This window comes from Molossus molossus, unplaced genomic scaffold (assembly GCF_014108415.1).
Source record: "Molossus molossus isolate mMolMol1 unplaced genomic scaffold, mMolMol1.p scaffold_m16_p_14, whole genome shotgun sequence".
Lineage (NCBI taxonomy): Eukaryota > Metazoa > Chordata > Mammalia > Chiroptera > Molossidae > Molossus > Molossus molossus.
Genome location: NW_023425349.1, coordinates 10,950,665 through 10,976,032, shown reverse-complemented (window position 1 = coordinate 10,976,032; position 25,368 = coordinate 10,950,665). Strand labels below are relative to the sequence as shown.

The window sequence follows — 25,368 nt, the reverse complement described above, 5'->3', positions numbered from 1 at the left end:
TTACATCCCCATTTTATTTGGGTATCTTTACCCAAGTACCTATAGTAATGGATCTAAACATCACACAAACAAAGCAGCTGGTTTCACTACTCCATAACTTCATTGGCTATAATAAATTGAAACATTTCTTCTCATCATTTCCATTATTAGTCTTAAGATTCAGGCCTCTTTTACCTTCTCCAAGAAGCCCTACAAAGACCTAAGGCTATTTGTGTCATGTTTTGTCTTCTCTTGCCTAAAAAGCCCCAGTCCCGCCCTGGCCAGTTTGGCTCAGCGGTTAGAGCGTCGGCCTGCGGTCCTGAGAGACCCGGGTTCGGTTCCCGCTAAGGGCACGTACCTCGGTTGCAGTTTGTCCCCGGCCCTGGTCGGTTGTGCGGGTGGCAGCCACTCTATGTGTCCCTTTCACATCGATGTTTCTCTCTCTCTCTGTTCCTCTCCCCCCCTCCCCACTCTATCTGAACAAAAAATGGAAAAATGTCCTCGGGTGAGGATAAAAAAAAATTTTTTTAAAGCCCCAGTCCCTTTTAAATCTAAACAGGTTCAGCCCAGCCGGTTTGGCTCAGTGGGTTGAGCGTTCATCCCATGAACCGAGAGGTCTCAGTTCAATTCCCAGTCAGGGCATATGCCCAGGTTGCAGGCTCAACCCTAGTAGGGGGTGTGCAGGAGGCAGTCAATTGATGCTTCTCTCTCACTGATGTCTCTCTCTCCCCCTCTCCCTTTCTCTCTCTTAAAAAAAAAAAAAATCTATAAAACATATTTTTAAAAATCTGAACTGGTTTATACAGCCTGCACTCTCTCCTGTGTCCCTCCCTTAAACACTTGCTAGTTCAACAGGAGCATTTTAAAATTGTGGTGCCCAAAAATAAAGATCCCCACTCAGGAGAGGAAAAAAGTGCAGAGTTCACACAGCTGTGGTCTGCACAGAGAAAGCTCTACTAATGCAGACTGAAGCTTGGACCAATCTCCTACATCTTCAATACCAGAGAAATGTGAAAGACTTTCAGATAAGAACTTTGATTTATTACAGCACTTGTTTTCAACTCTTTTCCACCCTAACATATGAGGAATATGAGCATTCTCGTAAGAAATAGGACTCACTAAAGGAAACAGAAATGGGGGTGAGATGGCTGGGAAAAAAGACTAACATAGCCAACCACTTGATTATTACCTTATAATAGGTTTAAATGTACAATGTTCACTACACTAAAAGCAGAAATACAGATTAAATTTTAAAGCAATATAAGAAATAATGTAAACAAGAGGAATTTTATTAACATTCTAATAACAAAAGATATAGTTAGCCAGAAACCCGTTATTGAGCTTTCCACTTCTTTAAACTTCATTGTACTCCATGTCACTGGCCACTCTCCCTCTCCAGTGATCACAAAGAGCTTTAAAAAATGTTTTAAAGAAATAAATTTAACCCTAAGAAAGACCAGAAACATTTCTTCATCAGAATAAAAAATAGAAAAGCCAAATGTTTGTCACCTTAAAAACTATATGTTAAGATCTAAGACAGAATGATAAAATAAAATAGACATTCCAAAAATTAATACAGGGGAATGTGTCAACAAGTAACACAATTTGACTATCAAGAATGCTAGATAAAAAAAATACAAGATGGCCCTGAGCGGTTTGGCTCAGCAGTTGGGGCAACGGCCTGCGGTGCGGAGAGACCTGGGTTTGGTTCCCGCTAAGGGCATGTACCTCGGTTGCAGTTTGTCCCCGGCACTGGTTGGGTCATGTGGGTGGCAGCCACTCGATGTGTCCCTTTCATGTCGATGTTTCTCTCTCTCTCTCTCTCTCCCTCCCACTCTCTCTGAACAAAAAATGGAAAAATGTCCTCTGGTGAGGATAAAAAAAAGAAAAAAAAAAAGATGATTTTGATGAAAGAAAATGATCCACTAACAAAGCTAATTAAATGACAAGTTTAAAATTTCTATTACTTTAAAAAAAAAAAAAAAAAAAAAAGGGCAGGAGGACTTTAGAAGAAATATAAATAAAAAACCAACAAAGAGCCCTGGCCGGTTTGGCTCAGCAGTTAGAGCGTCGGCTCGGGGACCAGAGAGTCTAGGGTTCAGTTCCTGCTAAGGTCATGTACCTTGGTTGCAGTTTGTCCCTGGCCCCAGCTGGGGTCGTGTGGGTGGCAGCCACTCGATGTGTCTCTCTCACATCGATGTTTCTCTATCTTCCTCCCACTCTCCCTCCTGCTCTGAGGATAAATGCAAAAATGTTCTCGGGTGAGGATAAAGAAAAGGACAACAAAGAGAACATTCAACAACTCAAAGTTTGGACCTTGTGGACCAGTATCTATTTATTTGACATGGATATAAGGACTAACTGATATGAAATCATCAAAAAACTACAATCTAATGATACCACAATAACACATCTAAAAATGAAAGATGATCACAGCTTCCCAATTAGTGATGCAACTGGTCCTCGGAGCAGGCTAGCAGAGCTGGTCCTAGGGTTGCCTTCAGCCCTGAGGAGCTTTCAGCCGTAAGTAGCATCCTCCAGAAAGCATTCTAACATGAAAATTTCCTAAATGCATCACCATGTAAAAAAGGTTTGGAAACAAGGAACTAACTTTGCGCTAACAGAATGAATGGGCTGACTGTCAAAGTAACTGAGTCTTCGATATTAAAAGTTATTATTTATGCAAGTCTCCAGTGGTGTAGGCTCTTTTTGATCTTTCAGTTCTTTTCTGCATTATACCAACCCTTCCAAGAGTTTCACAATGCTGAGAGACCTCGTCTGGAAACCATGAAGACTCTCTCAGCAAGACACACCTGAAAAATTTAAGACTGTACCTTAATAGCCATCTTAATTTGGTAAATATATCCAGAGAATTTGCTTTAAATGTGATGAATGAGTCACTGATCCAGAGTAGCAGCATTCCTTTTGTCTGTATCCTTTATTACCACCAATTTCTTGTTACTGAATTCAAAGTTACTACCTATTTTCGTCTTTTTACAAATTCTCCTAGAGGTGAAATTAAACTGTACTCACCTGAATCTGAATAGGAAGATTATCTTTGACTGTATTTAACAGAGTCTCTGTGGGTTTTTCTTTGCACATTAAAACCAGCTCCAAGTCCATATCATCTTTAATCAGCAAGCCTTTTGCAACCAGGCCAATTCTCATTACACCACACAATGTCCGACCACCTTGATCCCTAAAAATAAAAGTCTGAATGATTACTTTTACAACCTATTTCCCAGACTAAAACTTAATCATTCCTTGGCTTCCTGGATATCCATGTGAATTAATAAGGGAGTATATAAATCCAGATATCCAAAATTCCATAAAACTGAGTTTCCGATAAGGCTCAAAAAGTATCTATCTTCCTCAAGAAATCAACATGGAGCATAATTTAGACAACAGATTTAAAACTTTTTCATTATACTATATTGTTCAGAAAAATCCAAATATACTACATCTCCTTAAACACTTTTTCAAACTTTAAAAAATTCCTATTATATTGTTATTGGTAATTAAACAATCTGTGAGAAACATGAGCACCATGGTATACTGAGAAAGCATCAGGTTGGAAATTTAAAAGCCCAGAACTCTACTTCTAGTGATGCCTGCTGGTATCCAAAATGTCAAATGGCTATTAGTTAGATGAGCCCTAGTTCATCCCTTCTAGCTGTATCGTTCTAGGAATCCACAAAAGTTTATGGGGAAAACAGAATAATGTGATAAAAGCAAAGAGCTGAGGAAAGAACAGATCAAAGATAATTTGCCAGGATATGTATTTTGAATAGAATAGTAGCTAAAAGAACGAATACTCAAAGGATATCAAGTCATGAGTGGTGCAAAAAATAAAGTTAGCAACTATCCTTGATTTACAATGTCTTATTTGTTCATTTTCCTTAATCACAAGTGAAAAATATAACTAAGCTGAGCAGTCATTCAACAACTAAGCAAATGTTGAATACGGAAAAAAACTAAAGGAGATCCAATCACTCCTGCTCCTTACAGGCTTACACTGTGTAAGTGCAAAAGCAGTAACCTGCTTAAAGGGGGAAGGGAAAGTAACATCTGAGGACAAACTGCATGCCATAATTCTCATTTAAACCTCAAACAAGCCTACATTTGAAAGACAAAAAATGTGAATCTCAGGAAAGCTAATTAATTGTTCAGGTTCACAATGACAAAGCCTGGATTCTAACTCAAGTTGGTTTGACCACAAGAATGGCTGCCTCCCAAGTACAGAAGAGGGAGAGGTCAAAATTAAAAAGGAGCCCTGGCCAGTTTGGCTCAGCGGTTAGAGCGTCGGCCTGCGGTCCGGAGAGACCCGGGTTCGGTTCCTGCTAAGGGCACGTACTTCGGTTGCAGTTTGTCCCCGGCCCTGGTTGGTCGTGCGGGTGGCAGCCACTCGATGTGTCCCTTCACATCGATGTTTCTCTCTCTCTCTCCCTTCCTCTCTCTCCCTCCCACTCTATCTGTACAAAAAATGGAAAAATATCCTCGGGTGAGGAAAAAAAAAAAAAAATTAAAAAGGACAAGCAGCCCTGGCCAGTTTGGCTCAGCGGTTGGAGTGTCGGCCTGCGGTCCTGAGAGACCCGGGTTCGGTTCCCGCTAAGGGCATGTACCTCGGTTGCAGTTTGTCCCCGGCCCTGGTCGGTTGTGTGGGTGGCAGCCACTCGATGTGTTCCTTTCACATCGATGTTTCTCTCTCTCTCTCTGTTCCTCTCTCTCCCTCCCACTCTACCTGAACAAAAAATGGAAAAATGTCCTCGGGTGAGGATAAAAAAAAAAAAAAAAAAAAGGACAAGCAAAGCAACCTAAAAGTCTGACTTCAGCCCAGCCTTGATTTGGTTAGACAGAAAAAAGGTAATTCTAGCTGGAGGCAAAAATCAGCAGAGTGGAGAATAAACTAGAGAAAGGAAAGAAACAAATTGTGATAATGGAAACAAGACAGTAAATTATAAATAATCCAGTCACTGGTTCAGTGCCTGGCACACCTTAGAGATTCATAAATGGTAAATCAATAAAAAAACTTTAAGGCTAGTCAAGTATAGAAAAAAATAAAAAGCAAGTAACCCAAGTGTAGGGAATTCTTTAATATTAAGAACAGACTCAGGCCCTGGCCAAGTGGCTCAGTTGGTTGGAGTGTCGTCCCATACACCAAAAGGTCCCTGGTCAGGGTGAGTATGGGAGGCAACCAATCAATGTTTTTCACACTGATGTTTCCTCCCCCGACCACCACATTTTTTTAAAAAACATACCCTTGGGTGAGGATTTTAAATAAAAAGAAACAGCAGCCCTGGCCGGTTTGGCTCAGTGGCTAGGGCGTCAGCCTGCAGGCCAGAGAGACCCGGGTTCGGTTCCCATTAAGGGCGCGTGCCTCGGTTGCAGTTTGTCCCCAGCCCTGGTTGGTCGTGCGGGTGGCAGCCACTCGATATCCCTTTCACGTCGATGTTTCTCTCTCTCTCTCTTCCTCCCTCTCTCCCTCCCGCTCTATCTGAAGATAAATGAACAAAAAAAAAAAAAAAAGTAATGAGCTTCACATATATTAATAGCTCAATAAATAATAACTATTAATCCTTCAACAGGATCTATATTTTCTCATACCTAGATCTTCGCTGAGATTTTTTTTTTCAACTTTCATTGCCTGCACCAAAACCCTACCCATCCTCTAAACCAGCAGTTCTCAACCTGTGGGTCATGACCCCTTTGAGAGTTGAATACCCTTTCACAGGGGTTGCCTAAGACATAACAGTAGCAAAATTACAGTTATAAAGTAGCAACGAAAACAATTTTATGGTTGGGGGTCACCACAACGTGAGGAACTGTATTAAAGGATTGTGGTGGCATTAGGAAAGTTGAGAACCACTGCTCTAAACCTACTGGCAAATGCTACCTCCTTCATCAAGTTTTTTCTGATCCCCAGAACCAGCATATAATCTCTCCTTGCTCTGCACTTTCACATTTTAGTCACAGGAAATCAAAGCAAAGATGCTAAGAAAACTGGATCTGGAGTCCAACAGACTTAAATGTGAATCCTGGCTCTACTACACACACTCATTCAGTGACCTTAAGCAAGTTAAAGTTTGTTAACAATTCCAAGTCATTTTTAATTTAATTTTTATTTTTGGGGGGCGTAAGCAAATCTGAAGCAGTGAAAGTGTGGCTCAGTGGACTGAGCGTTGTGTCATGGACTGAGAGGCTCGATCACCAGTAGGGGGCATGTAAGAGGCAGCCGATCAATGTTTCTCCCAGACATGGATGTTTTAATCTCTCTCTCTCTCTCTCTTTCTCTCTCTCTCCATTCCTTCCTCTCTTTAAAAAAATCAATAAAGTCCTGGCCAGTTTGGCTCAGCGGTTAGAACATCAGTATGCAGATCAGAGAGACCTGGGTTCGGTTCCCGATAAGGGCACGTACCTTGGTTGGGGTTTTTCCCTGCCCCAGTTGGGGTCGTGTGGGTGGCAACCACTCGATGTGTCTCTTTAACGTCAATATTTCTCTCTCTCTTCCTCCTTCTCTCCCTCCCGCTCTATCTGAAGATAAATGCAAAAAAAGTCCTCGGGTGAGGATAAAAAAAAAAAAATCAATAAAAAAATATTTTAAAATAAATAAAAATAAAATGGAGGCAGATAATAACAGAGACTAGTAGGTTTATTGTACAATAACGTGGAAAATAATCTGGCACTCTAATTGGCATGCAATAAATGGTAGCTATTATTAACTAGCCATTATTAGCTCACTTATTAAATTCTATATCATAATTATGACAAACTTGGTCTTCTCATACTTAGCAAAGAGCAGGACTGAGCAAAGAAACTAAGTCCTAATTCAGTCCTGAAGTTGAATAATGAATTTGAATATAGAAGGTATTGTAAAGCAAGCAACTCAAATGTAGAGAATTACTTAAAATTAAGAACAGAATCCTGCCCTGGCAGATTTTGCTTAGCAGCTAGACTGTAGACCTGCAGACAGAAGGGTCACAGGCTCAATTCCCGATCAGGGACATATACCTGGGTTGTAGGTTCGATCCCCAGCCCTGGGTCGTGCAGGAGGAACCAACTCATGTGTGTCTCTCACACTGATGTTTCTCCCTCTCTCTCTTCCTCCTTTCCTTCCATTCTATCTAAAAATCAATGAAAAAATATCCTTTGATGAGGTTTAACAACAACAAAAAAAGTAAAAATAAAAGCTGCCAAACTGTGCCTGACAACAGAAGTTCTTAATAACAATCAGCTAGCCCTCAACCATCTTGTGCCCTATGCGGTGATACTCAGTATATACCAGGAGTACAGTATGTGTCTATTATCAAACACAGCTTTATTCTTGGGGGTGTGACTGACTCTGGTTTAAACAAAGTAAGAACAGACTCATTCTGCACAACTTGAGTTCTACCATGTGGGAAGACTCACAGACAAGTGCTCAACCGGTAACTAGTCCACAAAATGGAAAGACTTTACAATCAAGAGCATGCACACAGGGAGCACGTCACCTTTTAAAACCTTTAAAACACAGTGATCTTGATTCAGTTGAGCAAAAGTCTACTGGAGTACTTTCCAAAAGTCTACCCAGCCATGAGAACAAACTGAAGATGTATTAAGAAGGTCATGAATTCCACTAAAAAAGGAAACCACTTAAAAATGGTGAAATTGTAAACTGTATGTTATATATTGTACAATTTTTAAAGTTTAAAAGGGTATAAACACATTCCAAAGTACAATGTGAATATGGAGTGTATGACAATTTAACTTCCATAGGGACTGGGATATACAAAACTAGATTATTAGATAATATTACTAATTAACATAAACTCCAAAATTTGAGTATCTTTGTTAAAGCCATATGTGAGAAAAAATGAACTGCTGCCAAGAACCTTGAAGCTGACAAGACTACAACTAGATACAATATATATTACCTATAAACCATTAACAAAGTCAAGGAATTATTTTCAACTGATAACTGATACTGATTATCTTTGATTTGAAAATGAAAAGGTTACACAATATTTCTGTGAAGAAATCAATTTATCAATACTTTCCCACTGTTATCTACTTATTACATTGATTCAGAATTAAATCTGCAAATGATTCTATAACTTCCATACTCAATTCACAAGTCTTAGCCAAAGCAACACTCTTAATCCTATTAATTCAGTAGTTAAATTAGCTTCATCTTTCAAAGTCAATCATACACTTAATTCCAATCATAATGACACTGCTCAAAACAGTAACTCTAAGCTTTTAGTATGGCTTAAAAAAATGTCACAAAGCCGAAGATGGGGTGAGGGGGATGGGGAGAAGGGTGTCAACTTGGTAAAAAGGGAGAAACATCTGTAACAAAAATAAAATGAAAAATGAAAAAAAAAAGTCATAATCTGACTCCAGTTTTCATCAGCTTCATCTTACTAATCTCTTACTATTATTAAAGCACTGAGAATACTCTGCTATAATTGTTGAAGGTTCTGGCTCCCAGTAGGCCTTCTTGCATTCTACAAATATCCAATGAGCATTTACTATATGGAAAACATTGAGAATCAACACAGTAGATACAGTTAAAAACACCTTTAAATACCTTTTGCCGCACTCTTTTTTCTATGCCAAGGTTTTAAAATATCTGACAAAAATGACATTTTAAGATTTCCCCAGAAACCAAAAATACTACTATTTATGTCTGAATGTAGGAGGCTGAGCCAAAACATGAAAAGGATGACTTATCACTTCCAAAAAGAGATTTCAAAGGGCTTGGTGCATTCTCAAAAGGTATCCTGCACAGGTCCTCTTTTTCTGGTCTAATCACGCCTCCTTTCATGTTTTCCTTTCAAATTTAACTCAGAAAAACTCTACAAATATTCACTTCTTTGTTTACAATCATATAAGTGAGAAAACCCAAAGGACACCATACACCACACATAAGCCAGAGGGTGGGACCCTGGACTTTCTGGGTACTGCAGTAAAGTGCCACAAAGGTCAGGCCACACTCACTTGGAACAGGTGTCTGTGGCCTCATCCTTCTTCATTTCTACCTCGCCCTCTGTTTTTGTGCCTTTATTTGTTTCATCCAGCCAATCTGAGACATGTTTAAGAGCACATTCAACAGTAGACACCATATTCTGAACAGCTTCAAGTTCCTCCGGAGATGGATAGATTGTTGAATGTTTCACCATAACATGGCGATCATCATTGGCAAAAGACCTAATAGATCTCTGTCAGAAGGAGAAAGAAAACAATTACTTCAATTAAAAATAAAAACATGTTACCTGAAAAAGATGACAAATATGCCTGGGCAGTGTGGCTCAGTGGATTGAGCATCATCCCATGGATGGAGAGGTCCCGATTCCATTCCCAGTAGGGCACATATCCAGATTGCAGGCTTGATCCCTACTAGGGGGTGTGCAGGAGGCAGCCAATCGATGTTTCTCTCTTACATCGATGTTTCTATCTCACATCAATGTTTTTATCTCTCTCCCTTCTTCTCCAAAAAAATCAATAGCCCTGGCCGGTTTGGCTCAGCGGTTAGAACACGGGCTTGCAGTCCAGAAAGACTGGGGTTCGGTTCCCACTAAGGGCACGTACCTCACTGCAGTTTGTCCCCGGCCCTGGTTGGGTTGTGAGGGAGGCACTCACTCGATGTGTCCCTTTCACATTGATGTTTTTTTCTCTCTCTCTTCCTCTCTCTCCCTCCCACTCTATCTGAACAAAAAATGGGAAAATGTCCTTGGGTGAGGATAAAAAAAAAAATCAATAAAAATTAAAAAAAGGATGGCGCCCTGGCCGGTTTTGCTCAGCAGTTAGAGAGTCAACCTGCAGTCCAGAGAGACCCACATTCGGTTCCCGCTAAGGGCACGTACCTCGGTTGCAGTTTGTCCCCAGCCCCAGTTGGTCGTGCAGGTGGCAGCCACTTGATGTGTCCCTTTCACGTCGATGTTTCTCTCTCTCTCTCTTCCTCTCTCTCCCTCCTACTCTATCTAAACAAAAAAATAGAAAAATGTCCTTGGGTGAGGATTAAAAAAAAAAAAGGATTGTAAATATATTTAAGTCAAGTCATAGTATTAATTATCAAAATGTTGTGAAATAGTTCATGTTGACACAGTAAAAAATTGCTCAGAAATAAGAAGTTAACCCTCATTCCACTGAACACACCAAAAAATTAGAGATCTTTCATTCATGCTTGGTAAGGTTCACCCAGGTCACACTTGGAATTTATGTATATGCTACCTTTTAGCTGAATCTGTGTGTTTTGAATCCCCCTTCAGAAAGTCACCCATTATCACATATCATCTGCAAGAAACAGACAACTCCTAACTTCAAGATAGTATCAGGAAATGCATAATGGTGACTCATGATGCCCAGTCTCTCCTTTCAAAACTGCTGGAGATTTGTGCATCTTGAAAAATTGAGATTTCATAATACAGTAATAACACAAAATACAATGTTATGTGTAAACACAAGAAAAACCATAGACACATTAGCATACTATTTACTATTTGGCATTTAAAACTTTGGTGCAAAGCTTTAATACTTAAAAAAGTTTAGTAGGGAACATTACAAATTCCAGAACAAGAAAAATACATCCAGGGTGGAGCAAAAGTAGGCTTACAGTTGTTCATATGGAAAATTATACAATAATTAATAATAATGCAAGAATAAACTGTTTCGCATACTCACAACTGTAAACCTACTTTTGTTCCACCCTGCATTGCAAAAGAATCAACTTTCCAAACTAATTTACAAATGTATTACATTCTCAGTCAAGACAGATTTACTTAGTACTCAAAAATAATTTTATAGCTCATTTGGGGGAGGGGGGAATCAGTGAAAGTAAGAAATATTCTACAAAGATGGATGAGTGGTACCATTATGCTGAAACAAAATATCAAAAATTTAAAAAGCAATAATTAAAATAACATGCTGAATCCAGAAATTAGTGATGCAGATTAAAGCCTAGAAATAGAATGAATTTCATGAAAATATATTAGATACTTCACACTCATGAGTCACACATCAAAAACTTTGAATATTTCCAAATTTACAAATACCATGAAGACACTTATACCAGTACAAAGCAAAATGAACATAGATAACTTGCTGAGTTTTCATAAAGCAAAAGTATTCTATTTTTTAAAGTGTTGCTACAGTGTCTTTACTTACATAAAATTATGTACTAGTAGAGATGGTAAATATTTGTTTTAAAGTCTTTACCACCAAATAAAATATTCCCAATTTTTATCAGTGTTCTTTTGTTTTTGTTTGATCAATATTTTTAAAATATATCAATTTGGACACCAGTAAATTAACACTACAGTATAACTGTTCCCTGTAAAATGAAGCAAACTAAAATGGTCAGTAATCCGTTGAAACCCTGAATTATCATATAAAAAAAACTAAAAGCAATCACAAAAGCTTTCTCTTTTCTAGATAAAAACCATCTTTACCTAGATTTCTTTCTTACTCAAAATCCACAACCAATTTTCAAACTAGAGTCTTTTGCCACAAACCTTTTAATTACTTCATGAAATTTACTCATATATCACAAAATAACAAAAAAACAAAAGAGCCATATAACAAATTAAAAATGCTAGGTTTTTCTAGGGATTATAACTTTGTTGAATTGCTCTTTAGAGAAGAAATTCTACTAACATGTTTAGTTCTGGATGGTAGAAAAAAAAAAGTGTTAACCTGGGATTTTCCATTTTTATGGTGAGCTACTAAATTACTTAAATTACTCAGTCCTGCACACAGGCCTCACCATAGTAAAATTATAGATTGCTAAGTACACAAACCCTTGGTGTGTCTCTCACAAATAACACAGACTGCCAAAGTTAAATCCGAGAGTCAACTGGATGTGACAGGACAAGCATCATAAAACAATGGTGAACGAGCTGGTGTGGCAGTGGATTGAGTGTCGTCCCATGGACTGAGAGGTCCCAGTTCGAATCCCAGTGAGGGCACATGCTGGGTTGCAGGCTCGATCCCCAGTAGGAGGTGTGCAGGAAGCAGCCGATAGATGTTTCTCTCTTACATAGATGTCTCTATCTCTCTCTCCCTTCCTCTCTCTCTCTCTAAAAATTAATCAATGAAAACATTAAAAAAAATTTTTAAGGTGAAAAGAGGAATAAAAACATTACAAAAAAATTGGAGGGTGACCTTATTTACCCAAAGAAGCTCCAAATAGATTTTTTTAAGTATTAAAAAATTGAATTGGAAGAACTATGCAGAAACAAAGTCCTCATTCAAATCTGAAATATAATAGGAAAAATTGAAAACCATCTACCAACCAATTAAATTACATAAAAATACAAAATTTCTACACCAGAAAATCTAAGCTAAATTTAAAATAAACTAGAACCCTGGCCGGTTTGGCTCAGCAGTTGGAGTGTCGGCCCTCGGACCAATTCCCAGTCAAGTACAATTACCTTGGTTTCAGGTTCGATCCTGGCCCTGGTTGGGGTTGTGCAGGAGGCAACCAATCAGTGTGTCTCTCTCACATCAATGTTTCTCTCTCTATCTAGAAAGGACAGTGGAAAAATATCCTTGGGTGAGGATTAAAATTAATTAATTAACAAACAAACTAGAAAAGATAATTTCATCCACTATGACCAATAATATAATATATAAAGCATTTCTTTAAACTAAGAATACCAAGACCATAATAGATAAATCAGCTCGTCAAATAATTCACATGGGAGAAAACATTAAGTCAATGTCATTTTTTTTATACGTTTTTATTGATTTTTTAGAGAAAGAGGAAGGGAGAGAGAGATAGAAACATCAATGTGAGAGAGAAACATCCATCGGCTGCCTCCTGCATGCCCTCTACTGGGGATCAAGCCCACAACCCAGGCATGTGCCCTGACTGGGAATCGAATCTGGGACCTCTTAGTCCATAAGACTGAATCCACTGAGGAACACTGGCCAGGCAAGTCAGTGTCCTTTTTTTGGGGGGGGGGGGGGGGGTCCTGTCCCCTAGCGGTAACCAAACCCAGGACTCTGTGGTCCGCAGGCCAATGCTCCAACTGCTGAGCCAAACCGGCCAGGGCAAGTCAGTGTCATTTTTCACATCTCACCATAAAACTTGTGACAGAAAATCCCAAGTCAACATTTTTCCCCACTATCCAAAACTAAAATATTAGAATTTCTTCTCTGAAGAGCAACTGTAATTCTTAGAACAAGTTTTTAAAAGATCAAATAACACTTAAAGAAACATCATCAAATTTACTAAACAACATATTTCAAACACACTAATGATTAATATTTTTGTGCTTCCCCCTCCCCCACTTGTCTTTTTTAAGCCTTTTCTCAGTTACACACTATGGTAAAAATTCACACAACATCCTCTTGAAACAAAATACTAGGAAGGAAAAATTCAGCATATTTTACCAATTAAAAATCTAGGCACCAGAGGTTATGACCTCATCTAATATCTCAAATTCAGAAATATGAACCTTTCACAAAAAGTGAGATTTCCTTGATATTCAGTCCAGTGTCCCCGATACGCTTAACACTTGACCCTATTATTTTAAAAGCATGTGGGAAACAGTAGCTTTTTGAGTTAAATACACATTTTATAAACTCCTACACCATTCATATCACTAGTTAAAGACTGGCTCCGAATTTTTAATTTCCATGAGGGAAAAAAATGAACTGCAGGTAGAAGACGAAAAAAAAAAAATTACACAATTTCAAGGTCAAAGTCACATTAGCCATTTGTATCCGTTTGCTAATGCCAGTTTTATTAGAAAATATTATTTATGAGCATTCCCTCCTTTATATTTAATAATTTATAGCCTGCAGGCTCATGGGGCTCCATCTTGTGGTTTAAAGGGCTCATAATAAATCTGATTCATTTCTTTGCCTAAATAGTAGAGTGAGTGCCTTCTTTATCTGATGCATTAGAGCCAAAAATTAACACCATTGTTTTTCACTTGCCCTCCCTGTTAACACTTCCAATTTTAAGCTATTGGAATCTTTTGTAACTTAATTAAAAAACATAAGTAATAACCAACCATGGTTTTCTATCGTGTTTTAGCTTCTTTTTCCGATCCTTTCCCCTCTTTCTTGTCGTCTTCACCAGACACTGTTTTGTGTGACAATACCTCCTCATAAGCCTGAGTCCCCTGACAGCTCAGAGTTAATACGGCAAAGAAGTTTGAAGACTGCTCTCTGGTTTACACCTGCAAGAGAAAATGAAAACAACTTTTCAAAAATGCTTATTACAATTAGTTTCATATCTGAGTGTGGAGCTACAAACATGTTATCCAATAAAAAGAAACAATCTTTACAATGGAAAAACTACCTCACTTCAAACAAAAAGCTAAAACATCCCTTGAAGGCCTAGGCCCAAGAAAGAGTCTAAGTGATATGGCCAGAAAAGCAACACTACTGGTAACTACAGTGTGGCTGGCAGCTGGCTGACTTGCTCTCAATGAGATAAATGCATTAACAGACTACCAACACCACAATATTACTATTGTTGCAACAATGTTGCAATTAACCTTGAGAGTTTTCTATTGGAAACTGGTATTAGTCAGACCTATCCAAAAAGTAGGTAAGATATCTGAAAATAGTCCAGCCAGTGTGCCTCAGTGGTTGAGCATCAACCCATGCACCAAGAGGTCACCAGTTTGATTCCCGGTCAGGACACATGCCCAGGTTGTGGGCCAGATCCCCAGTGCGGAACATGCAGGAGGCGGCCAATCGATGTTCTCTCTCATCGATGTTTCTATCTCTCTCCCTCTCACTTCCTCTCTCTCTAAAACCAATAAAGAAAAAAAAAAAAGATGCCTGAAAATATACCACCACCATCAATTATAACCATGAGGCTTTTCAATTTGATATTGCCACCAGACAGCATATGCTGGCACAAAGTTTTTTCTTTAATCATTTTTAGGCCAAAAATTCAGAATGTTTTTTTGGCTCTGTTTCCTAACTCCTAAGAGATTCTACTTCCCCCTCAACCTATTATGCACTGTTATATGAGATTCCTGAATATCCTCTAAATCCTGACTTAATTACCCATGGATGACTCTTGGCCAAGATCCCACTGTATTTTTCTGCCCTGAGGCCTCATCATCTCTTTGTTCTACCTTTATGAGATTTTATTCCAGACGGGGGTAAAAGTAAACTCTTCTGAGTACTGATGACACGCTTTTAAATTATAAGACAGCTGTTTAAAAAAATACTAGCAAATGACTGTCAAAATACAACACATGCTTTAACTATGTGGATATCAGGAATAAGCTACACACCATACAATGAAACAGCTTCCTCTTCATTTCAGTATCTTTCCTTTAAATTAAATTCCTTTAAATAAAGAATCCCCCTTATTATTTTGTTTGTAACAGTTTCCTAGTACAATCCAGTTACTCCCTTCAAGACAAAAATACCCTTTTTTTTTTTATCCTCACCCGAGGACATTTTTCCATTTTTTGTTCAGAGAGAGTGGGAGGGAGAGAGAGGAAGAGAGAGAAACATCGACGTGAAAGGGACACATTGAGTGGCTGCCACCTGCACGACCAACCAGGGCCAGGGACAAACTGCAACCGAGGTACATGCCCTTAGCGGGAACCGAACCTGGGTCTCTCTGGACCGTAGGCTGATGCTCTAACCGCTGCGCCAAACCAGCCAGGGCAAAAAATATCCTGTTTTAATTTGGGGGGACCAGGAAAGTTACAGGTGTGACATTTAACTCTCCCAAATACTGAAAATGAAAAAAAACAGACCCATGATTATAATCAAATGATACTCAGCTGTAACCTACATGCAAAACTATTCATATCCTGTAACTAACTTCCCTGACTCTGGTTTATGAAACCTACCATAAATAAGCTAGTGAAACATGACTAAAACAAACAAACAAAAAGGTTATGTAGCCCAGTTGGTGTGGCTCACTGACTGAGCACAGACCACTGGTTCTCAACCTTCCTAATGCTGCGACCCTTTAATACAGTTCCTCACGTTGTGTGTGGGTGTATCTGCATGTGAGTGGACCCGCCTGAAGACAGAGGAGCAGTGTCTCGGTTCCTAAGACCATCAGAAATATGTCTTAGGCAACCCCTGTGAAAGGGTCGTTGGACCCCCCAAAGGGGTCACGACCCACAGGTTGAGAACTGTTGGCGCAGTTCAATTCCTGGTCAGGGCACATGCCCAAGCTGTGGGCCCAATCCCCAGTGAGGGGCATGCAGGAGGCAGCCAAGTGATGTTTCTCTCTCATCGGTGTTTCTAGCTCGCTCGCTCTCTCTCTCTCTCTCCCCTTTCCTCTCTCTAAAATCAATAAAGAAAAAATATTTTTAAAAGAACGTTATATAACTGAACTAAGAAGTGAAACTTACTTTATTTATACATATCACTTCAAGGTAAAGCAGGCACACACACATGCTGCAACTCACAGAGTCCTTTCATACAACAAAGAACCTAAAACTTGATCCCATGGTAAAAAAAAATATCTCAAAGATTCTTTTGTCACTAAAATCATACCTTCTACAGAAAGATTGTACTACATACTTTAGAGTCTCTGGCATTTCCCATTCCCAACCCTACTCTTTTCTAGGGGATTCAATACTTAGCTGTGAATCCGGCAGCCAAAAAAGATTGTTATTTGTTCAACTGAGAATTGAAAACAAAGTCCACAAGCTCCACTCTTTAAAAAAGTAAAGGCAATAAATCAATCAACCATATTAAAAAAGTAAACTGGAAGCAGAAAAAGCAGAAGGCTCAAATGCTGATGCTATAGTAGATAGACTGTGGATGGCCAATATAAAAGTACTGTACTCTTCCATCACTTAGCAGAGATTAACCACCCTCACATACATCAAGAAGCTCTGGGAACCTCAGGGTGTTATAGCACAGTACAGGAATTCATAATAAAAGCAGTGTTATCTCAGAATCGTACTCTGTTGGTGCTTGTAAAATGAACTATGAAATAATCTGGCCCAATTCCACCTACCCCTCATTTTACAAATGAACTACAATCAGAAATATTAAGGTCACACAATTAATCAGGGACAAGGCATGGTCCAGAACCTAAATCAAAGCCCAATGCTTTTTCCCTACTGTATCAATCTGATTGAGAAAAACAGTTAACTGTAAGCAGATAGGAAGATACTGCAACACATTTTTAAACAGTTTCTCTTTTTTAAAATGGATAAAATTATAGCCTTCAAATAAAAGAACTCAACTTTGCCATTTAAGAGCTATTGTGACCTTAGAAAAGTATATGACTCAGAAAATCACTTAAGTTACTTGGGTCTCAGTTTCCTTTATCTATTCCACTACTGATAGCTAACATTTAGTACAGACTAAACTCATAGTCTGTGCCAGGCACTGTTCTAATAGCTTTTCATACATTATCTCATTTAATCCTTAACAACAATCTTTTTTTTTTTTAATCCTCACTTGAGGACATTTTTCCATTTTTGGTTCAGAAAGAGTGGGAGGGAGAAAAAGAGAGAGAGAGAGAGAGAGAGAGAGAGAGAAACATTGACGTGAAAGAGACACATCGAGTGGCTGCCACCCACACAACCAACCAGGGCCGGGGACAAACTACAACCGAGGTAGGCACCCTTAGCGGGAACCCATCCAGGTCTCTAGACCACAGGCCAACGTTCTAACTGCTGAGCCAAACTGGCCAGGGCCTTAACAACAATCTTAAAGACTGTCTCTAACACACCAAGGAAACTAGAGCATAAAGACGTTATATAACCTAATTAAAATCACAAAAGTATTCAGTAGAGCCTTCAAGATTCACACCTACACAAACTCTTTCAATAATATTTTTGCTCTAAAGGCACTCACACTTGTTAGAGGATAAACTTTAGCTATTTCAAAAAATATGCCTATGGCCCTGGCCGGTTTGGCTCAGCGGTTGGAGCGTCAGCCTGCGGTCCAGAGAGACCCGGGTTCGGTTCCCGCTAAGGGCGCGTACCTCGGTTGCAGTTTGTCCCCGGCCCTGGTTGGTTGTGCGGGTGGCAGCCACTCGATGTGTTCCTTTCACATCGATGTTTCTCTCTCTCTCTCTCTGTTCCTCTCTCTCCCTCCCACTCTACCTGAACAAAAAATGGAGGGATGTCCTCGGGTGAGGATAAAAAAAAAAAAAAAAAAAAAAAAAATATGCCTATGTAATTACAAAGCCCGTACAGCAGCACACACAGGCTTTGGACTCAGACATGCCTAGATTCAAGTACAGGCACACCTCATTTCACTGCACTTCCGTTTTATGGCTCTTCACAGATGTTGCCTTTTTAAAAAACTGAAGGCAAGACCCTCCAACATCAAAAGGATTGAGACTCACTTTATTGCAACACTCTGGAACTGAATCCTCAGTATCTGAGGCATGCCTGTAAGCAGCTTTGTCGCTCCACTTCTTGAAGGCCACAGCCTTCTCACCTATGCAATGAGGTGAATAGTATCTACTTCAAACTAAATGAGACAGGTTATAAAAATACCTAAAAGTATCTGACAAATAATACACACTCAATAAATGACTTCAGGGGAGAAGAAAACCCTCAAATATCAAATAAAATATTTTGTTTATACATCAGAAACAAAAGAGCTGAAAAACAGCTTAGAAAAATATTAGCTGTGCTCTACCTGTTAAGTAAGAGTACTTTATACAGCAATTGAATGTATATATATGTATAAGCATGTGTGTACATGTGTACGACTTTATCAAGTACTGTTTTTTTCAATCAATAAACATTTTTTAAGAACAGTTTGAGCCCTGGCTGATGTGGCTCAGCAGTTAGAGCATTGGCCCTTGCACTGAAGGGTCAAGGGTTCGATTCTGGGTCAAAGGCACATATCTGGGTTGCAGGATTGAACCCCAGCCCCAGTCAGGGCACATGTGGAAGGCAACCAATCGATGTATCTTTCACATTGATGTTTCTCTCCACAACCCCTCCCACTCTCTCTAAAAATTAATGGAAAAAAATATCCTTGAGTGAGGATTAACAAATAAGTAAATAGAACAGTTTGAGATTTACGGGAAAAAAAACGAGTGGAAAGTAGAGAGAATCCCATGTTCTCCTCTCCACCACACATACATCTTCCTATTATTAATATCTTGGATTAGCATGGTACATTTGTTATAATTAATAAACCAAGGTCAATACAATATTAACTAAAGTCCAAAGTTTACATTAGGGTTCACGCTTTCTGTTGAATATTCCATGAGTTTTGACAAACGTATAATTACATGCATCCATTACTGAATCATACAGAACAGTTTCACAGCCCTAAAAAATTCCATGCTCCACCTATTCAACCCTCCCTCTTTCAAATGTCATAGAGCTGAAATAATACAGTATGTAGTCTTTTCAGATTAGCTTTTTTACACTTAGTAATATGCATTTAAGATTCATCCGTGTCACTTCTTTTTATCTCTGAATAATATTTCACTGTCTGGATGTACCACAGTTTGTTTATCCATTCACCTACTAAAGGACATCTTGCTTGCTTCCAAGTTTTGGAAGTTATGAATAAAGCTGCTATTAACATTTGTGCCAGGTGTAAGTGTGGACATACATTTTCAACCCATTTGGGCATGATCATAGGATCATATGGTAAGACTATGTTCAGCTTTGTAAGGAACTTCCAGACTGTCTTTCATCCAAAGTGGCCACACCATTTTACATTCCCACCAGCAACAAATGAGAGTTCCTATTGCTCCACATCCTCACAGCATTTAGCATTGTCAGTGTTCCAGATTGTGGTCATTCTAAACAGGTGTACAGTGGGATCTCAATGCTCTTTCATATGACGTGGAACATCTTTTCATACACCTATTTGCTACCTGCATGTCTTCTCTGGTGAGGTATCTATTTACATCTTCTACATATATTTTAATTGGGTTGTCTGTTTAATTGCTGTTTAGATTTAAGAGTTCTTTGAATATTCTGGATACCAGTCCATTATCAAATATGTGTTTTGCAAAGATTTTCTCCCTTGTCTTTTCATCCTCTAACAGTGTCTCTTAACTTTGGTAGAGCAAGTTTTAAATTTTAATGAGTTGTAAATTACCAACTTTTTTTTCCATGGATCACACTTTTGATAGTATTGTATCTCTTTTTTAACTAATCTTAAAAGGTGAAAAGCTTTAGAAAAGCTAAGCAAACTGCAAAGCTAGGTTTTTGTATATATGAACATTAGACCCTTTTCCTAGGAGCAAATCCCAAAACGGAAAAATGATTGCTCTCTATATTCAAAATATGAAACTTAGTCAAATATTTGAAAATTTTTATGAAATGCAATTAAGAGAAAATATTTTAAATTAAAACAAAAAAGTTATTTAAATACATTCACTTTCTTGAAGAATTCCATGTAATGTCTTGCAAACTGTGATAAGAATTCAGGAAATTATTTCCTCTCAAAATAGTAACAATAGAAAACTTTACATTTTGTTAATGCAAATATATGCAACTTCACCAGAAAAAACCATGTAAAAATAAAATATCACATCTCCACTATACTAAAGATGGACAAGATAAAATTAGAAAAAGACACCTCACTGATATGACAAGAGGCTCACTTTAAATTATATATTTAGCCCGGCTAGTATGGCTCAGTGGATTAAGCGTCGTCCTATGCACTGAGAGGTCCTGGTTTGATTCCCAGCAGGGGCAGATGCCTGGGTTTCCGGTTCAGTCCCCACTGGGGGGGGCGTGTGGGAGGCAGCCGATGGATGTTTTTCTGTCACATCAATGTTTCTAACTCTCTCTCTCTTCCTCTCTATCTACAAAAGAAAAATCAATAAATTATGTGAGATTTATGAGTAAATACTTATTAATTCCCTATTCTGTACCTGGTACTATGCTTGGTAGTACAGGGGATACAAAGATGAATCAATTCAGACACACTAAAAGAAGAGTGAATACTACATATAAATTCAGTACTCCCCCAAAATCCATCCAATAAATTAAACTTTCTCTTCATGGTGGCATTCAATTTCTGTTCAAAACTCATGTGAAAAGAATTGAATTTCAGACTTTCAGTCAAGATGGCAGCGCAGGTAAACACGGTATCGCGTTCTCCCACAACCACATCAAAAACTACAGAACAACCATCATTCAAAACCGTCTGAAATCGAGCTGAATGGAAGTCCTACAACTATGAAATTAAAGCAGCAGCCACATCGAGACTGGCAGGAGGGGCGGAGGCGCAACAGGCTGGTTCCACACCCACGTGGAGGAAAAAAATTAGAATACCACCTCAGCTGTGAAGGTCCTCCTTGAGGACTGAGGGGTCCCCATCCCACACCAGGCACCCAGCTCAGGGTTCCAGTGCCAGGAAGAGAAGTCCCCATAACTTCTGGCTGGAAAAACCAGTGGGAACTGAGGCTGAGGGAGGCTGTGGCTGCAGGAGCCTCAGGCAGCTCCTCTTAAAGGGCCCGCTCACGGACTTACTCCAACTCACACCCTCCAGGCTCCAGCGTGGCGGAGGCAGCTTGAAAGGACCAGAGGCATATGGGGAAGAACTGAGTTGTTTGGCATTGGAGCAAGTGCTAGAGAGGTGGCTTTCTCCCAGGACAGACGTGCTCTCAGAGGCCTTTGTTCCTTTGGTGAGCCCTTCCCTGGGGCAGCAGACAGCCACCATATCTGGGACTCCAGCAACTTGGCTCACACTGGTAGCCCCGCCTTGGTGATTCCCAGAGGCCCTGCCCCCCCACCCCAACTTTCTGGCCCACCCAAGCTGTTGCCAGTTGCTTTACCATAGGATTGGCCTGTCTTGGATCCTGCTTCAGGTTTTTCTAAATTCCTTCAAACAAGCAGCATCTGGTCTCAGCTAACCCCATACCTGTTGTTAAGTAATACACAGAAACAAACACAGGGAGGCAGCCAAAATGAGGAGACAAAGAAACAGGTTCCAAATGAAAGAACAAAACAAAACTCCAGAAAAAGAACTAAGCAAAATGGAGACAAGCAACCTAAAAGATGCAGAGTTCAAAATACTCCTTATAAGGATGCTCTTAGTAAGGGCTTAATGAACTTAGCAAGGGCTTAAAGAGCACAAAAAAGGAGCAGTCAGAAAGGAAGGAGGCACTAACTGACATAAAGAATAATTTACACAGATTCAATAGTAGAGTAGGTAAAGTCAAGAAGCAAACCATCGATTTGGAATATAAGGAAGCAAAAAACACCCAATCAGAACAGCAAAAAGAAAAAAGAATCCAAAAAAAATGAGGATAGTGTAAGGAGCCTCTGGGACAACCTCAAGCGTGCCAACATTCGCATCTTGGGGTTGCCAGAAGAAGAGAGAGAACAAGAAATCGAAAACCTATTTGAAACAATAATGGCAGAAAACTTCCCTAACTTGGTGAAGGAAACAGACATACAAGTCCAGGAAGCACAGAGCGTCCCAAACAAGATGAACCCCAAGACACATCATCATCAAAATGCAAAAGGTTCAAGACAAAGACAGACTCTTAAAAGTAGCAAGAGAAAAGCAGTTCATTACCTACAAGGGAGTTCCCATATGACTGTCAGCTGATTTCTCAAGAAAAACTCTGCAGGCCAGAAGGGAATGGCAAGAAATATTCAGAGTGATGAAAAGCAAGAACCTACAACCAAGATTACTCTATCCTGCAAAGCTGTCATTTAGATGGCCATATAAAGAGTTTCCCAGACAAGAAAAAGCTAAAGGAGTTCATCACCACCAAACCATTATTATATGAAATGTTGAAGGGTCTTCTTGAAGAAAAAGATAAAAAATATGAACAAACAAAATGGCAATGAATACATATCTATCGACAATCGAATCTACAAACAAAATAAACAGGCAGAACAGAAGCATTCTCATAGATACAGAGAACATTTTGTTGGTTGCCAGATGGGAGGGGAGTTAGGGGAATGGGTGAAGGGATTAAGAAGTACAAATTGGTTGTTAGACTGACAAACCCCAGGGGAAGGGGGGGTGGCGGGTGGGAGGAGATGGACCAAAGAACTTATATGTACATATGCATAGCCAGTAGACACGGACAACAGTGTGGGGAAAGGAACGAGGGGGGGCGGGAGGGGTTGGGAAGGGTCAATGGGGAAAAATGAGGAACATCTGTAATACATTCAACAATAAAGATAATTTTTTTTTAAAAAATTGAATTTCAATATTTTCCTCTAGAAATTTCCTTTTATTTTATATGTATAATATGGCACTCAAGGGAAGACTAAACCCGAAAACCTATAAACTACACATACCTACACCAAAAATGCAGCTATTCATCCCTATCCCAAAACACGCAATGATGGAAAAAGCAAATCCCCCCCCCCCCCCCATCATCAGAAGCCTTGCAACACCGAGCTCAGGGCAAAAGGTCTTTTCTCAATTCACAGTTTTAAAAGGGCGGCAATGGCTACAATCCTAATACAAAATGCACTGTACAAACTGGCTAAGTGGAACCGGAATGCTTTCTGAATGCTGTCAGTGAGCAAGTGGAAAAGATATTATCAAGCCACCAAAGAAAGTGGCAATAGAAAAAGCACATCTTCTCACTGAAATAAAGGGGCACTAGCCCTTCCCAGTCCCTGAACTGTGTGGCAGAACTCTATCAGCCAGTCAGAAGGCTCATCAAAGAAATAATAATTAAATGCATCTGCCTTGACAAGTCTTTATTGAGCACCTGTAATATGCCAGCCACTGTTCTGGGTATTTAGGATATAACAGTGAACAAAAGACTAAAATCCCTGCCCTTGTGGTTCAAGTCCAGAGGGGGGAAACAACCAGAAACCAGTAACTGTAAAAACATGTAAATTAAACAGTATGTTAGAAGGTATAAAGTACTTTGGGAAAGAGAGAGGGGAGGTAACAGTGCAAGTGTATAGAGGGGGATGCAATTTTAAACAGACATTCCATCCTCATTGAGAACGTTAATACCTCAGCAAAAGGTTTGATGTGGGGAGGGAGTTAGCCATGCAGGTACCTATGGAATGAGCATTCCTGGCAGGAAGACTAGGACTAGTTCGGTGGAGGAACAACAAGGAGGCCAGTATGGTAGGGTAAGTGGAGGAGAGAAGAGCTTCCAAGACACAGGGGTTGCAGTAGTGACCAGATCATACAGGACAGAGGTTGGCAAACATTTTCTTTAAAGGACAAAACAATAAATACATTAGGTTTTTTGAGTCATAGTCTCTACTGCCTTTGTAGAGCAAATGTAGCCACAGACTACATGTGAACAAATGGGTGAGGTTGTGTTCCAATAAAACTTTACTTATGGGCAATAAAATGTTAATTTCATATAATGTTCATGTTACAAAATATCAATGGTTTACTTTTTTAACCATTTAAAATCCAATTTTAGCCTTAGGTCATATTAAAACTGGCACTAGGCTAAATATGGTCCCTGGGTCATAGTTTATCAACTCCTAATACAAGAGGTCACTTGAAGGACTTTTACTTTGTGTGAGATGGGGAGCCCTTTAGAGGGTTTTAAGTGTACAAGTAATAATATTTGACTCATATTTTTAAAAGGTCACTGTGATTTCTATGTTGAAATACACAGTGGAGAGGACAAGGGTGGAAGGAAAGAGACCACTTAGGAAGCTTCTGTATATATTCTGATCAGATTCTGTATATATTCTGAAGGTAAGATGACAGGACATCCTAGCAGAATGGATGTGCAGTGTGAGTGAACTGGAGGCATCAGGAGTGACTTCAAGGTTTTCAGCCTGAACAACTGAGTTAGGGAAGACGCAAGGAGAGCAGATTTGGGGAGTAAGATCAGACGTTTCACTTGACCATGTTAAATTTGAGGTATTTATTAGATATCCAGCTAGGTAACTAGATATGAACCTATAGTTTTTAAAGAATTAGGATATAAATTTGGCACTTTTCAGCATATAGGCAGCATGTAAAGCCACAAGATTGTCAAGGAAGTGTACCAATTGGCAGGTGTACCAATGAATGGTAAAAGCTAGAAGAGGTACAACCACAGTCACAGAAGGAGTGACCCAAGAGGTAGGAGGCAAACTAAGACTGTGCTGTTTTGAAAGCCAAATAAAGAAAACTTATGAGGCAAGCTCCTTGAATTAAAAAAAGAACAAAAACAAAAAACAGGAAAAGAGATATAACACAAGAATGGAAATCCTGAGTTTTAGTCCTCATTTTACTAAGGATGCTTATGATTCAAAAATATCTCTATTTCCAAGTTTTGTATACTACTGTGTAAAGTAATTCTTTCATGTTTTACCATTCACAGAAATGTATCCTCTGCTATACTATTCTATTCCCACTTCAAGCCATCTTTGGAGAAAACTTTACCTTGAGAACATCAGGTAAAAACCTTCAATGACTATTCATTACCTTACCAACTGGTATTCCACTCAGATATATTCAGTGTGGCACCAAAATTCTCCCGTAATACAAAACTAATGTAATTTTTTTCCCTGGCAGTTCTCTGTTCCAGCCAAAATG

The 25,368-nt window shown here is 39.2% G+C and overlaps 1 protein-coding gene across 6 annotated transcripts in view; it reads right to left on the bottom strand.

Moving 5' to 3' along the window:
- Positions 1-25,368, bottom strand: part of LOC118629517 (spermatid perinuclear RNA binding protein) — a 197,766-nt gene that overhangs the window by 99,698 nt on the left and 72,700 nt on the right. For 5 of the 6 annotated variants that reach the window (XM_036260840.1, XM_036260841.1, XM_036260844.1 and 2 more), the window contains 3 exons: positions 13,977-14,144; positions 8,956-9,176; positions 3,013-3,178 (listed from right to left, as the gene is read on the bottom strand). In XM_036260840.1, the coding sequence (XP_036116733.1) occupies positions 3,013-3,178; positions 8,956-9,176; positions 13,977-13,979 (390 nt within the window). In that variant the 5' untranslated portion in view covers positions 13,980-14,144. Of the gene's footprint in view, positions 1-3,012; positions 3,179-8,955; positions 9,177-13,976; positions 14,145-18,259; positions 18,284-25,368 lie in introns of those variants that run through there. The other variant, XM_036260843.1, reaches the window with a different exon arrangement.